At 30.9% G+C, this 15965-nt stretch overlaps 1 protein-coding gene across 1 annotated transcript; it reads left to right on the top strand.

Moving 5' to 3' along the window:
- The first annotated feature begins 5561 nt into the window (after nt 1–5561).
- On the top strand, nt 5562–8629 carry LOC106357959 (thioredoxin reductase 2-like). Its single transcript, XM_048771976.1, has 7 exons — nt 5562–5591; nt 6645–7360; nt 7584–7641; nt 7739–7782; nt 7875–7999; nt 8078–8266; nt 8359–8629. Exons 1-2 carry the CDS (start codon nt 5562–5564, stop codon nt 7347–7349), a joined length of 735 nt encoding a protein of 244 aa, XP_048627933.1. The 3' UTR covers nt 7350–7360; nt 7584–7641; nt 7739–7782; nt 7875–7999; nt 8078–8266; nt 8359–8629.
- The last annotated feature ends 7336 nt before the right edge of the window (nt 8630–15965 follow it).

The raw sequence follows: 15965 nt of genomic DNA, 5'->3' as shown, positions 1-15965 counted from the left end.
TAAAATCCTAATCAAAAGATAATTGCAAAAGATTATTTGATAATAATTTTCCTTCTAATTACTGTGACATGTTTTTAAATATATAATGATTAAAAATATATAATAAGATAATAAAAACGAATTTTGAAAAAAACTACTTTTAAAAATTATTTACTACTAAAACAATTTTTAAAAAAAATATATAGTAGTAATATTTTCAGAAAATTTCCTTTTTTAAATCCTAAAAGATAGATTTGAAAATAATTTATTTAATATAATTTTCCTTTTCTAAACTTTTAATCAAAATATAATAATAAAAGATTATATTGAGATTGGTTCTTCAAAATTGCTAATTAGATGATTGTGACACATGTCAGTTATATATTTAAAAATGTGATATGTGTTAAACTATTTCATAATCAAAATAAATATACTAAAATAATAAACAAATTTTCTTAAAAATTAATTATAAATATTATTTAATAGTCTTATTAGTATTATTATTATCATTTTTATTATAATGTTTGTTTTAAAAGATACTAAAGATAGAGAATTATAAAAGGTAAATATTAAGTTTTAACAAAAAAAATGTTAAACCAAAAACGAATTGTAAAATCCTACGAGTACAGTAAATTATTTAATAAAAACATGAAGAAAAACTAACTTTAAAATAAACAATATTAATTTTTCAAAGCCTAATTGAAAGAAATTATAAAAGTACTCTTATTATTTTCTTATAGGTAACTAACTTTGTTTTTAATAAATAATTAATTGTATGTTAAAAATTATGACCAAAAGAAACTATAAATATTTCACATCTATATTTAAGTTTAAGCTTCTACATATTCTTTTTACAAAACACAATATTATTTACATGAAAGTATTACTTGAGTATTTTTTTTTAATTTCTTGATACAAATCAACTTTTTATTATCCTTATTACATCTTATGATATTAACATAACTTTTAATTTTGATATTGTTGTCGTACATGAGTATGTGTGAATATGATGAATATGTGTTTACATGTTCACATATCTTTTTACCTTTTACCTTTTAACATGTAATTTATTTTTTAGTTTGTCTTTTCAAAATTTTATTTATCATGATGTAACACAAATATTTTTTGTTATACATTTTAAGGTATATTTTATTATTTATAAATATAGAATTTTAATAGAATTAGATCAATAATAAGGATTATAATAGAATAATAAAACATTAAGTTAGATTTAGGGCTTAGCGTATAGAAACATTTTAAACCTTAAATTTTAAATTAAAAAATATTTAAAATAAAATTATTCTTGGAGAAGGTACACTAATAAGAAGAATTGATTAGTATATCTGAAGAAAATGTAAGAAAACATATATGTGAAAATGACGAATCTATTAAAGTGAATCCGTACTGAGAAAAGGAACATCATCAAAATGAAAAAAAAAAAAAGAAGATGGAGCTCTGCTTGAAGAACATTAGTTTTTTATTTTATATTAAACTCGTTGTCGTGTAACTACACAAAGTAAAATATGAAAATATGTATGAGAAAAAAATAAAGAAAGAAAAGATGTATTAGAGGTCACATAACTTGTATAACAACAACTGTGCTTTAATGGTAGTTGGTTTGTCTCTCCAAAACCCAAAAAGTTCAAAGATTCGAAGATTGGAGATGAAACAAAGTGTTAAATATCAGTCTATAATCTTCTAAGTCACAAGTTGTGGGTTTTTGGTTACATGCACCACATGGATTATAATCCTTCCAATCATCGACAGCTCTAGCTTTCATCACAGCTTCTTCGTCTTCGGCATTATCTTCTTTGTCTTCTTCTTCTCTTCTCAAAGGGTTATCATTGCACCATGACGTGCTTCCTTTCTTCTCAAAGTTGAATTACCTTTTTTGTAATCTCAGAAAGGCTATAAGTTTAGCAATGATTATGATTTTGTGTTTGCTTGGGTTGGAAATATGAGCTATCATCCTCTCTCTCTCTATGTGGAAAGAGCTCCATCAACGATGATGCACTAAGAGGATGGTTCTTCTGTTCGTGAACCTGGATACTTAAGCACTCCCTTGTAACACATCTTGTGAAAATGTGGCAAAAGTGATTGGTTGTGCTGGTCTAGAGTATTGCCTCTTAGCAGTATCTGTATGCCAGATTTCAGCTTTCTATGTGCGAACATCAAGAGCACCCTGAAAAAAAATTAGCCTCCCCATTCAAATTATAGGAATTTAAGTAACATGTTTTATAACAAAGAGGTATTTGCGATGTAAAGAAAGCAATACTTTTAACTGTTTTACTTGATTGTGCGGAAAGCATTTCCTCTTCTATCTTTAGAAGTCCCAACAGATCAATAGCCTGCAACAAAGCTTAATCATCAGAAGGAGCTATATCTTGTGATAGAACATAGGATTCCAATAAATGATTTTTAGACAAACCTTACAAATAGCCCAATTAATCGTGGAGAGCAACACCTGCAAATAAAACATGCATTAGAGATCACATTACTTTTTTTTTAACTTCATCAATGAGAAGAAGCCCGAGTCCGATTCACATCCCATCTTCAAATAAGCAGTTGTTGATAGATATTTTCATTTTAATTAGCGAATAATGATGAATCAACAACGACTTCTTGACAAATACTTACTTAAAAGCTGAATAGTATCAGTATTCCAAAACTCACATGTTCAATTTGGGAAAGACCTGTGGATATTAAAACTAATAGAAATCAAATCATGATAGACATAGCAAGAGAAAGACACTGCTCTCGGAGAAATGGAAACCAAAATCTACAAAGAGAAAGAAGAACATGACGAAATGATTTATTTATATGCGTACCTGGGAGAGTGAGAGAAGGAACATCCATGAACCGAGCCCGACAGAAGCAACCACATTGAGGATATACAAAGCTTTGCCATTGAGGTTATTGATCCCCACGACTGCAATAACTCGGCCGCAGAGTGATAGTCGGAAAATCTTTCAACGGAGAGAAAGCGAGAAGAGGTGAGGCCTCTGGTAGTGCCAATACCTATAATCGAATGGAGATGATTAAATAATTTTTTTTTCTAGTTGAGCTAAGAGATCATTGAAGATCCGGGTAATGTAAAGAGTTTGAAACTAAAGTCATGGGTGGAGATATTGGTTCAAACCAAAACGCTTGTGTTCATATATAGGCGGAGCTTCAATCGTTTACTCTGAAAAAGATGGAGGCTGTGAAATCTGAAGAGACACGGTAGTTCTCCGCAAGCCGAGCATCGATAGGGAAGAAACGTAATAACTCTTGGGCCAGACTGATAAAAGTTAAACCCATTTAGTTTTTCAGTTGACACAAGCCCATTCAGAGAGAAACCGACTTTCAATTATGAGTAAAGAGATTGCCACGTGTCCTATTTTGCCCCAGTCTAAAAGATGAGCTGGATAGCCTAAGGAGAGAGATCAACATTTCTTTATATAATAAGATATATATATGTATATATATATTTTTTCGGAACTTAAAAACGGCTTGTAAAGATAACGCGTGAAACCATGGTAAGGATTACAATTGTGAAATAATTAGTTTTGTAGTATCTCTTTTTGCCTTTTTCTTTTAATAATTATTTTGGGTTATTACACAATCGTTAAAAGACTTAGAAACTAGTAGTTTAGGATCAGACCTGCACCTTGTGTAGGGTGAGATAATATGAAAAATATTAATGTTATTTGTATATAAAAAATCCTCACATATACGGCGATGTAGAATACATTCCGGACCTCAACTTTGCATTACCGACGGTTTACAATAAATATAATAATAATTTAAAATATAAGGTTGGTCTATTTTGTCAATCATTAGCAGATCACGAACTGTTAATATGGGTATCTCATTATTGTTATTCGTTGTTATAGATTTAGTCTGCGAATATTATATATGTGGCAATATAATATTTCACTAGAAAATATAAGGTTGGTCTAATTTTGGTCAAACTCATTGTAATGATGCCACGTAGGCAATATAAAGATGTAAGTTGATGACACGTCAGCAAAATTAAAATGTAAATAATACAAAATATAATGTTACATATTTTTAAAAGATCCTCAAATAATATATAGGAGATGATAGAGAAGCCAAAAAGTTTGCACAAAAACATAAAGACCACTAGCTTAAAAATACATCGTGCTAATTTATATACAAAATCTAGACTAAATTAAGGACATTTAATGAAGTTTACCAATAAATCTTGAGATGATTTGAAAATCTTTTGTTCAATGATTTTATTAGTTTCAAATTTAGGATTTTTTTAATCACTAATTTATTGAAATTGTAACAGAAACAGAGTTATGTGATCAACACATACATCCACTAGTAGGTGGTATAAATAAGCTAACGATAACATAAAACAAAACCAAAAAGAAGGTAGGTCTAACCATCAAAATAGTTATTTCAGATCAACTTCCATCATCATTTCAGCAACCCTGGCTTCTTCATCCAAAGGTGATGTAACCATGAGATGCAGGCATTCTCAGATTTGTAAAACTGCAGTATGAGATCACGTATAATATTATCCACGATTATCATAACAACTTGATTCTTCATCGGAGATGAATGGTCCAGCGACCAAAGAGTATTCCCACTATGAAATTTAAAGATTTTCCATAAACAAACCAAGAATTGAGGATCTATATCTCATTAAAAAGCTTCCAATCTATTGAAACTATGAGAACTTAAAACTTTCATCAATTCAAAAACAACTACGACCCAAATTTAGGATTGTTTACCATCAGATTTTCATACATCTATATCACTAAAACTGAAATACTTTTTCAAAATAATATTTTCTTCACTTTAATATTTATCAATTTGTGCCACTAAATTAATAATAATTATTAATTAATTAATTATTTTGTTAGATTCTTCTCTATCCAAACTTACCAATCTTAATAAATTTACAGAAATCATTTATTTTATTATATTATTCTCTAACCAAAATTACAATCTCTAACCAAATTTTACAAGAAATTAAAATATATATTTAAAATGTGACTATAAATTTTAAATGGTATATATTCATATATATTATTATTTCATTCCATATACAAAAAATAAAATATAAATATTTTTGTTAAAACATATAAATTTATTTTTCAAATATATGGTAAATAAGTTGATTACATATTAGTATAAGAATACAACAAATAAATTTCAACTTAATATTTTCCTCAAAAATGAAAATAAATGTATAATTTATTTGGCATATAAAAACTTAAAGACATATCTATCTATATTAGTAAAAGATAAATATGTTTTATTTTAGTAAGATATATTTAGTAATATACATAAATATAATAATTGATATTTTAATTTATAAATAAATACATCAAAATGGTTACTATAATTGAAAATATTAATTGGTAAATATGTTATATAACATATTGATTGGTTTTATATCCAACTGCAATATGAGCAATCAACAAGTTATAGATAAAATATCGATCTATCATAAATGATATATATTATAAATCGAATAAATCCAATTAACACATGCTTGTACAATCATTACATTGATTTCATAAGTCTAATATTATTTTTATTTTTTTTTATATTAAACAAATACCATGGATCAAGCTATAGTACTTGTTAAGATTGTATTGGATACATATTAAATTTATCATTTTTGAGTTTTGCATGTCTACAGACACAAGATGATTGTATAGCATGTTGGAAGATTGTACCCATTTGTACTTGGTTTAAAAGATATAGATTATTTCCATAACATGTTATTTTCTATATGAGCATCTAGTAGTATATATAAAGTTTATATTATACAAGTTTACTCAATAACAGATTACTATGCAAACAATAAAATAATTCATATACCAAGTACATCTATGGTTCGCCATGCATGTAATCTGTCATTTTTAATTTTATATAATTATTTAACTCGTTAAAAGCTAATGTTTCCATGCATGGATATTAAATGAATATATTATTATATTCTAAAATATTATTAAATTCTAAAGGTTTATTTTGAAAATGTGTTAGAATACCTCCAATGGAGAGATGTAGATGGAGTTCTTGTTATTAAAAATAAAAAGAAAATATTAAAAGGAAAGAAAGAAAACAAGTAAAAGTTTTTATAGTTGAGAGATTTTGAGAACTCCAAAAAAACTGTACTGTCCATATGTCTATCACCTTTGTATTGGTTGGATTTTTGAAAACAAAACTGAAATTTACATAAGTAATTAGGTCGTTAACTAAAAAGTCATATTTTGATGTTTCTAGAAACCTTTACCAATGGGTTCTTTCTTACCAATGGTTACCCTTATAGTGTCCACCTTGCATTTTATATATCGACAATCTATCTATATATATATATAAATAAATCTTTATATATAAAGTTAAGTTTGCTCTCTCCTTAGGGTCTCCACGTCAGTTGCCAGGTAGATAAGTCACTTCCTCACATATCGACACGTGGCACCTGTATACGAAACATATCGTTTCATTAAGACGAGAATCGGGTTTTCGTACTCCTTCTCCGCCATTATTTCCATCGTGAAGAATCTCCTCTTAGGGTTTTCACAACATCGATTGCTCTTCTCTTAATCAACCCAAACACCACAGTTACAGATCCATCACTTAAACGCCTCTTTAATCCATTAACTATGATCGGGTCTTCAATACGAATCTCTCTTCTCTAGAACGGTCTATTTGTTAGTATAAATAAGTATGCTTTTCTCCTCCAGAATTTCATCGACATCGTCGACACGTTCTGGACGCAATCAGAGCGGTTCGGCACCGAGATCTTCACGGAGACAGTCACCAAGGTCGATTTCTCCTCGAGGCCGTTCAAGCTCTTCATGGATTTGAGAACTGTGCTCGCCGATGCCGTCATCATCTCCACCAGAGCTGTCGTGAAACGGTTGAGCTTCGTCGGATCTGGCGAAGGCGCTGGTGGGTTCTGGAACCGAGGGATCTCAGCCTGTGCTGTATGCGACGGCGCCGCTCTGATCTTTAAGAACAAGCCTCTGGTAGTTATCGGCGGCGGAGACTCTGCGATGGAGAAGGTTTATATAATCCACAGGTGCGATACGTTTAGAGCGTCGAAGATCATGCAGCAGAGGGCGTTGTCGAAACCTAAGATTGAATTGATTTGGAACTCTGTGGTGGAGGCATATGGAGATGAGAATGGGAAAGGTGTGCTTGGTGGTTTGAAGGTGAAGAACGTTATTGTTAGTGGTGATGTTTCGGATTTGAAAATATCTGGGTTGTTCTTTGCGATTGGTCATGAACCGGCAACGAAGTTCTTGGATGGGCAGCTTGAGCTTGATGAGGATGGGTATGTGGTGACCAAGCCTGGTACCACTAAGACGAGCGTTCTTCTCTACGAGGCTGTGGATTTCTAACTATATAAAAGGTTAGCTTTCATCCTCAGAAGTCCTAACACTAGAAATTTATGCTTACTTTGAATGGGCTAACTTATCTATCTCTTCAAGTTCTTATTAGGTTTTCTAATAGAGTTTAGATCATTTATTGATTTCTTGCTATTTTCCTTCAGTCAACTTATTTGTTCTAATTTCCATTCTTGGGCTCTTTGAGTTACTGTTAGTTTCTTATAATAGATCGTTTATGATTTGCAGGACGCTCCAGCTCCTATGCCAAAAGATACAAATTTGGATGTAATTAGAGTCTTAGCTGGTAAGCAATCCAACACTCAATGTATTTTTATGTCTATAGACTCTTCTTATATGATGTTTCAGATGTCTTAAAAATAAATGTTTTCTTTTCTGTGCAGATGTAATAAACCACCTGATTCTCATATATTGCAAAGCCTCAGAGGTAATAAAGAGACATCAACTCCTTATTGCGTTTCATGTTCTATTTTTAGAAGTTATTAAAGAAAATTTTTTGGTGGTCTTTTATATGATTAGTTATTTGCAAGACATGGTTTGATGGTTATGGTGACCTCAGTATGACTGCAGCATAGAACAAGCCGTTGGTGGGGTGTTTTACAAAAGTTCAGAACTCATCAGTCTGTATAACAACTTGCTTAGCTGTAGGTTCTTTTCTTGAAAGCATACTCCTCTGTTCATAATCATTAAAGTATATTAACATTTGAAACTTTCTCTTTAAGGTGGGATTGTTATAAAGATGGTTGTTGAAGGTGAGTAACCATATGTTGGATGGGAGAAGAAGCGAATAAGCAAGTCAGAGTTGGATGGGTTTCCTTTAATTTACATTTTATTGATGGAGATGGCATGAACAACAGAAGAAACTCACAAAAAGTCATCAGGCTGTCATTCAATTGGCTGCAAAAGGAAAAGTAAGAGAATACTTTTGTACTAAGTTTAGCCATACCTAATATCTCTAGACTGATTTGTCTTATATTTATCTGATGACGTTACTGTCCTACAGGTTCAAGTACATGAGAGGATGAACAATACAATTAATCCAACAATTGGCAGAAGAACTTTCAATCAATAGACTGAAACCCGAAAGGAAGAGAAGCAACACCTTCTTTTTCTTCATGTGCCTTTGCAGCATGATGATTTAGTGTAGCTTTGTCAGCAGATGCCGTTCTTAAGCCAAAAGAAGATATAAATGCTGGGAGTATTTGTATTTTTTAAACTAACGTTGATTAACACTTTCACCTGAGAGGTACTGTAATAGAAAGTTATTTTTCATTGATAGCCGTGTGATCGTGTACTATTACCGCAAGCCATGGAATTGGTTTAACCAAACCGGGTTTAACATCAGTTAAACCTTTCTTAAAACGAGTGTACAGTTTGAGAATATTATAATGTAAGATACAAATCCAAATTATTGAAACTAACCAGCAATAGCATATAGGAATACATATTCTGACAAACTATAGAAATTATATTCAGATAAATGAATTAAAACAAAAAAATGCTATGAACAAAATGAGATGTCCCAAAACTAACGTTGGAAAATTAATTAGATCGTGGAACAACTTTCGTGGAGAAACTGAATATATTAAAATATTTTCCTAATAGTATCAAATGAAAACACAATCAGACAATGCGTAGCATATAGTTCTTACGTTTTATCAGTTTCATGCCGACTAAGGAATATATTTTTTAAAAGTGAATCTCAGAGAATCTTTTTTTATTTGTGTGAAAATTATGAATAAAAATACAACTAATAATTCACATATAATCAGTATAAATATCTTTCAGAAATTGGCTTGGAAATAAATATAACAAAATCTAACAAATAAAACCATAAATATTTGATAATAATACATAAAATAACCAAAATACTAAAAGACATATTATAAAAAACATAATATCAATAATAAATATGAAAAATTACAAGAGAAAAATTAGAAAATTTATTTAAGATATTATTTTACACATTATATCAAGGGTTTGTAGTAATTAAACCTTTCAACTAAAGATGAATCGTAAAAAATACGTTCAACTAAATTTTTTGTGAAATAAACCTTTTAATTTCATTAACATATGTTATCCTCCATCTATAAAACTGTAATGGAGAGTGACATATGTTAACGGTTTATATGTTGAGAGTTTATAATGTTGAAAACTTAGATGAAGTTTTTTTACAATTCAAAAATAGTTAAGGAGTTTTATCACTAAAAGTTTTAAAATCTTTATTATCATTTATACATTGTTTTAGATTGATATAAGCCTTTAAACTAATATATAAATTTTAATACATTACTTTATAATCGATTTATAAAGCTTCATAAATATTATATTTTTACGTATGATTAATATGGTTTCGCAATGATTTAACATTATTCGTGATACTACTGAAACATAAAGTAATACAATAAATCAAGAATAATATATCAAATATAATATTTTTTTGATAAAAACAAAATATAACTTATTTGTTCAGAAATCAATGAGAATAAAAATAATCATGCATTATTTATGGGGAATAGAGGGAAAGTAAGAGCCGGAGGACAAAAATCATGAAAATAGGAAAAGTGTGTCCTACTCTAAATACAAAGATTGAGTTCATGAATGAATTATCCTCGACACCACTTAAAACTTAATATAACTTAGAAATGTTAAATTATTTGATATTTGACAATGAAGATATAAATACATAAATTTTCTTATATCACCATTGCCAGATATCAAATAATTTAATATTTTGAAGTTATATTAAATTGTAAATAGTGTTGAAATTTATTAATTTAAGATGTATTATAAATTTTATATTAAATTAATGTATTTAAATTTATAAATTAATTTTAAAGGCTTATAAATCAATCTACGAAAATGTATAAATGATAATAAACATTTTAAAACATTTATTAAATTTTAGTTATAAAACCCCTCAACTATTTTTGAATCGTATAAAAATCCGTAAACTAAGTTTTCAACATTATAAACTCTCAACTTATAAACCGTTAACGTATGTTATCCTATGTCACAGTTTTTTAGACGAAGGATAACATATGTTAACGAAATTAAAGTTGATGGTTTATTTCACATGATTTTTAGTTGAGGATTTTTTTTATGATTCATCTTTAGTTGAAGGTTTAATTACTAAAAATCCTTTTATAAAACATAAGCTAACGGGAAAAGTGAATCTCACAGCACTTTTCTCCTTTTGTTCACTAAACTCAATATAAGGAAAATAATTAATAATTAATACAATTTTTATTAAAATATTAGGGAAAATAAAAAAACTTCGTAAAAGAGTAATCACAATAAACTCAAATAATAGGTAAATTCCCTATACATACCATACTACACTACTTACACCACCGAAATAAAAAATAAATTGAAACATTTAAATATTTGGGTGTACACGAATATCAATTTGATTCTTTTAATGGCTCAACCCCTAGCATCGATGACTAGATACAAACCCAAAACTTGCCTTTCAGACGATAACCTGCCTGTCCACTACGTCAAAAGCATGCAAGAGTGTTTCCAAAACATCAACATAAACTTCAGGTTCCAAAATCTGCGAGCAACAATGGTTGGTTCATACAACAATGAAATTTACGTACGACATAAAATATTATGCAAAGGAGAGCCCAATATCAGTAAAGCATGCTTTGGTATGCTTGGATGAAAACTAATAAAAACGTAAGTTGACCAATGCTGGAGACGCATCAAAGAATCGTTTCACATTGTTGAAGTAACCAAACTACCATGCTATTCAAAACTTTTAGGAATACAAAATCAATGATTATATACCGCCACAACAACATTAAAAAGCATATGCGACACTTACTATATGATATATACATATAAAAATTGTTTACCTAATTAAAGGAGTAGATGTAAAGTATTATCGCCATATATGTGTCGAAAATAAAAAAAATGAATTCAAAGTAAAAAAAAGTCTAGCATAATCCCATAATCGAAAGAAAATTAAATTAAATAGTTGTATAGTGTTTTCTAAAAAAGGGTTGTATAGTGCAAAAAAACACCACACTATACAACAATCATACGAGGAACAAATAAGATCTAACATGATAATAGATAACTTAACATAAGACAACAAACTAAAATAGTTATTCCACAAAAATAAAAACCTCCATTCAGACAATCATAACTATCGTATGCGAAATTTAGTCAACAATGACTTTGATGCTCAATCTTCTAATAATAAGCAAAAAAATTATGGATAAGATAAATAACAAAGAATATATATATATATATATATATATATATAAACCAAATTCTTAAAGTTGAAAATAATTATAAAAAATATCATTTAACAAATATAAAACACACTCAGTGAAAATATACAGTAATATAGTTATATACATCACACGTCAAGTATATCCCGCGCGTAGCGCGGACCGACCCTAGTAAAATATATATAAAGTACTGTTTCTTCACTCTAGGATGCGCCACCTCAGCATCCACGTCACTAAGTCGTTTAACCTGAATGTGACACCTGTCCACTTTTGCTTATACGTTGCGTTTCATTTAAAAATTGAATAGGTATGGGTTACATCTTTTACATGGGCTTTAGGCTAAAACCCATCCCAATAGTGAGCGTGTCACATCTCTACACAGCAATTCTGATTCTAGGGATTGAATTGAAGAAGTCGGCGCGATGAATATGTTGGTAGAGATTTTTCTCACGTCGTTCAATCTTCTTTCTCATTGACAGATACATCGCCTTAAAACCCTTCATAACTCCATCCACCATAATTTATCATTTAATACGAAGTTGTATACCTGCGACTATAAAAAGTTAGACATCCTCCTCTCAAAATCAGCTTTCTTAACTTGCAAAGTAAATTTAATCTCTGAGAAATGGCTAAAGTCAAAAGTGCTTCTTACCTTATTCGTCTCGGCCACCTCGACTCCTCGCCATGGCACCCCGCGACTTCTCCTGCGACTTCTCAGCCTATATCTGATAATCAACTTACGTTACACCTATTTTCAGTTTGGTCCTTTCTCTTTGTTTCTTCTTGAATTCAGTCTCACCTAACTAAAGGAACACTCCACGTGTATATGCAATTAAACATATAAATTTTTTTTTCCGGTCAACATACGTTTGATTGATTATAAAGTAGAAGAGGACAATCCCAGAGAGTAGATAACAGCCCAAGCATTCAAAGCCCACCCCAAAATCTAACAATACACGTGAAAAAGATAAAACATCAACCCTTACTCTTAAAATTCAGTCAAATGTATAGTATGCAGAATCCATCACTTTATAGCGCAAATAAGTCAAATGAATAACAAAACAAGATCTTTACTAAAAAAGAATAACAAAACAAGATACATTAACCATTATTCGTAATGCCAATTCATAATCACTCCAACAATATTAAAAAAAGGAACATTATATTGACCATCTCATATTAAATTGACTTACAAGTCAAAATTTAGAACACAAACACACAATGCTTAAAAAGACAGTCACTAACGTATTAGGCGACTGGCTAAAATTTTAAAATCAATAAACTTTATTTAAGTCCGATTATAAACATATGAATTATATCTAAAGGTAAAAAAAAAGACACACTATAAAGCCACAAATTTTTAGTAAAATATAAACCGTTGATTGATTATCTACTACGATCATCCGATTTTATGATTTCGAATGGTGATCGACCGCACCGCACCGTACCACCGTAAATAGTAATAAAAATCTCTACATATACCTATGTATCTATATATTTTTGTTACTATTAAAATCACAACTGCGTTGTCTGTAGTTTTCCCGCATGTTACCCTTTGCAGTCTATAACACAAACACAATGAAAATATATCATCCCGCTCGTAGGATTTTTAAGGTCAAAACGAGTGAGATATGAACTAAATTATCCAAAATGAATTATATGAATGCATTTTCCCTAAATTATTTAAAATTATACCAACTACCTGATAAATCCAAAAAAAAACTCAAATCACCTTCTTTTTTTTTCCTGGAAAAAACCAATTTATCCATAAAATTTACTCAAATTAACCAAAATAATCTGAACGCCCGTAACCGAAAGGGATCCGGTTTTGTTTTTGATATTAGCTGGTTCCTCAATTTGTTGTCCAAACTGAACCAAAAACCATAATAACTGAACGAGAACTGAATCAAATTATAAATAACCGAACATATCTTATATCTTTAGAATTAAAAAATAAAATAAAACCAAATAAACCAGATCCAACCAAAAATCGAAATGCCTTCTTATCTTAAAGGCCATTTTGACAAAAAAAAAATCAGTGCACATTTGCTTGTAATACATATCTGATTGACAAATAAAGTTGTAAATTTCATATTAGCTTGACCTGAAAGTTTATATTAACACCATCCTAAAATTTCAATAATAAAACAATTGTCATCAACTTTGTGTATTTTACAAAAAACGAGTTCAATAGAAAAGAATGATATTTTAAAAAATAAAAATAAAAATAGCATTCAATACATAATTTAAATAAAATTGTTTAATCTACAACAAATGTTAAATAAAAATATAATAGAACAAATTATGTTAAAACATGAAAAGAAGATATTTGATGAAATACGAATTATAAGCTTTCGTTCAACACATCCAACACTAAAAGTTATAGAATATGGTTACTTCTTCTGGCTTTAGTTGATGAAAACAAAAACGAATTTAAAAGAACATTTATATGTAGTTGGGTTCATATTGATTTCCAAATCATTAATAGTTACATTACATTTTAGTTCCTTATTGTTTAGTTATGTTTTGCTTCACTCTAACTTCTTCGAATAAATTATTTGATTTGAAGAGGGATGTAACTAAAGTTAAAATAGCATTTAGCAAAAAAAAAATTTTAAGTTAAAATGGCATGAGAAAAATTTTAAAAATTAATTAACATTTTATTCCAGATATAATTAAGATCTGAAACAAAAGGCAGTCAGATACTGGGTAAAAGCAGCAAAACTGTCTATAGGGTGTTTGTTAGAGACTAAAGTGAAGGAGGAGAAGTTTAATAAGGTGTTTGATGCGACTTTCCCTGGATGGAGCTATGTTCACAACTACTCCAGTCACAGACTAGGTCGTATTTGGGTATGCTGGTCAGATGATGTTGAGGTGTGTCCTGTATCTACTAGCATGCAAATGATTACTGTATGGGTGAGGTATAAAGACTCAGGAGACACTTTTCTCTGTTCTTTTGTATATGCATCCAATTATGCTAACGAAAGAAAAGAGTTGTGGCGGGAAATGGAGACGATTGGAAGATCTGTGGCAAACAATCCCTGGATTATTCAAGGAGATTTTAATGTGGCTCTCTCGACACAGGAGCACTCGCGGTGCACTGATGCTCGAATGGACATGAGTGCAATCAAGGACTTTCAGGATGCGGTGCAGCAGTGTGATATGGTGGACCTTGCACAAGTTGGCCCTTCTTTCACTTGGACTAATTGCCAAGATGAAAACCCCATCAGCAAGAAGTTGGATCGAGTGATGATAAATAGTTATTGGATAGCTCATTTCCCTCAAAGCTATGCCACTTTTGAATCTGGTGGAGTGTCAGACCATCTCCGAATGCATATCCAGCTCAGGGATGTTCCACAAGGAAATATGAAGCCTTTTAAATTTTTTAATCATCTCACCGGTCATCCTAGATTTTTGGAGGTTGTCGCTCGGGTCTGGAATCAATCAGAACCTCTATATCACTCTCGGTCTGCACTCAGGAAGCTCCAGGAGAAGTTGAAGGCTCTGAAGTTCGAGATGCGTAGTCTTAACAGAGATATGTATGGGGATTTACCTGGTAGAGTCAAGCAGGCTTACGAGGAGCTCTGTGCTAGGCAAACAGAAGCTATGCAAAATCCTCAAACCTCAACCTTTGAAGCTGCAGCTGATGCTTGGGAACATTGGCATCATATCTCTGGGATTGAGGAACAGTTCTACTATCAGAAATCAAGGGTGCAGTGGCTGGGTTTGGGGGATCGTAATTCCCGATTCTTCCACAAGGTCACACAAAGTCGAAATCTCAGAAACAAAATCAGGAGAATTGTTACGGGAGATGGTAGTATCCTTACTTCTCAAACAGATATCAAGAGAGAGGCAGCAGCTCACTTCGAGACCTTTCTGAATGGATCCTCCCAGTCAGTTCCAAGTGTCTCTCAAGAGGAATTGAGTAGTTTGGTTGACTATCGATGTTCTGCGGGAGAAATGGCGACACTCCAAGCTCCAGTGCAGGCAGAGGAAATAAAAGATGTATTATTCTCTATGCCCACAAACAAAGCCCCGGGGCCTGATGGGTATCCTATGGAATTCTACAAAGCAGCCTGGTCGGTGATAGGGAAAGATTTTGTTACTGCGGTTCAGTCCTTCTTCCTTTTCGGGCTCATGCCTCGTAGTGTCAATGCAACTCTCTTGGCTCTGGTTCCGAAGACTACTGATGCGGAGAAAATGTCAGATTACCGGCCAATAGCGTGTTGCAATGTCATTTATAAAGTGGTATCGAAGATTATAGCGAGGAGATTAAAGGCTACGCTTCCAGAAGCTATAGAGCTAAACCAATGTGCTTTTGTTGAGGGTAGGCTTCTGCTGGAAAATGTTCTGCTCGCAACTGAATTAG

Source organism: Brassica napus, unplaced genomic scaffold, assembly GCF_020379485.1.
Source record: "Brassica napus cultivar Da-Ae unplaced genomic scaffold, Da-Ae ScsIHWf_1387;HRSCAF=1967, whole genome shotgun sequence".
NCBI classification, from domain to species: domain Eukaryota; kingdom Viridiplantae; phylum Streptophyta; class Magnoliopsida; order Brassicales; family Brassicaceae; genus Brassica; species Brassica napus.
The sequence above is the reverse complement of the archived record's forward strand: the minus strand, read 5'-3'. Positions and strand labels throughout refer to the sequence as shown.

What these genes read in the sequence shown, in the direction of transcription:
- LOC106357959 (XM_048771976.1), top strand. Translation starts at nt 5,562, where the DNA reads ATGGATCAAGCTATAGTACTTGTTAAGATT. An exon ending in CTATAGTACTTGTTAAGATT is followed by an intron (nt 5,592 to 6,644) that starts GTATTGGATACA and finishes TCTCTTCTCTAG; the next exon opens with AACGGTCTATTTGTTAGTAT.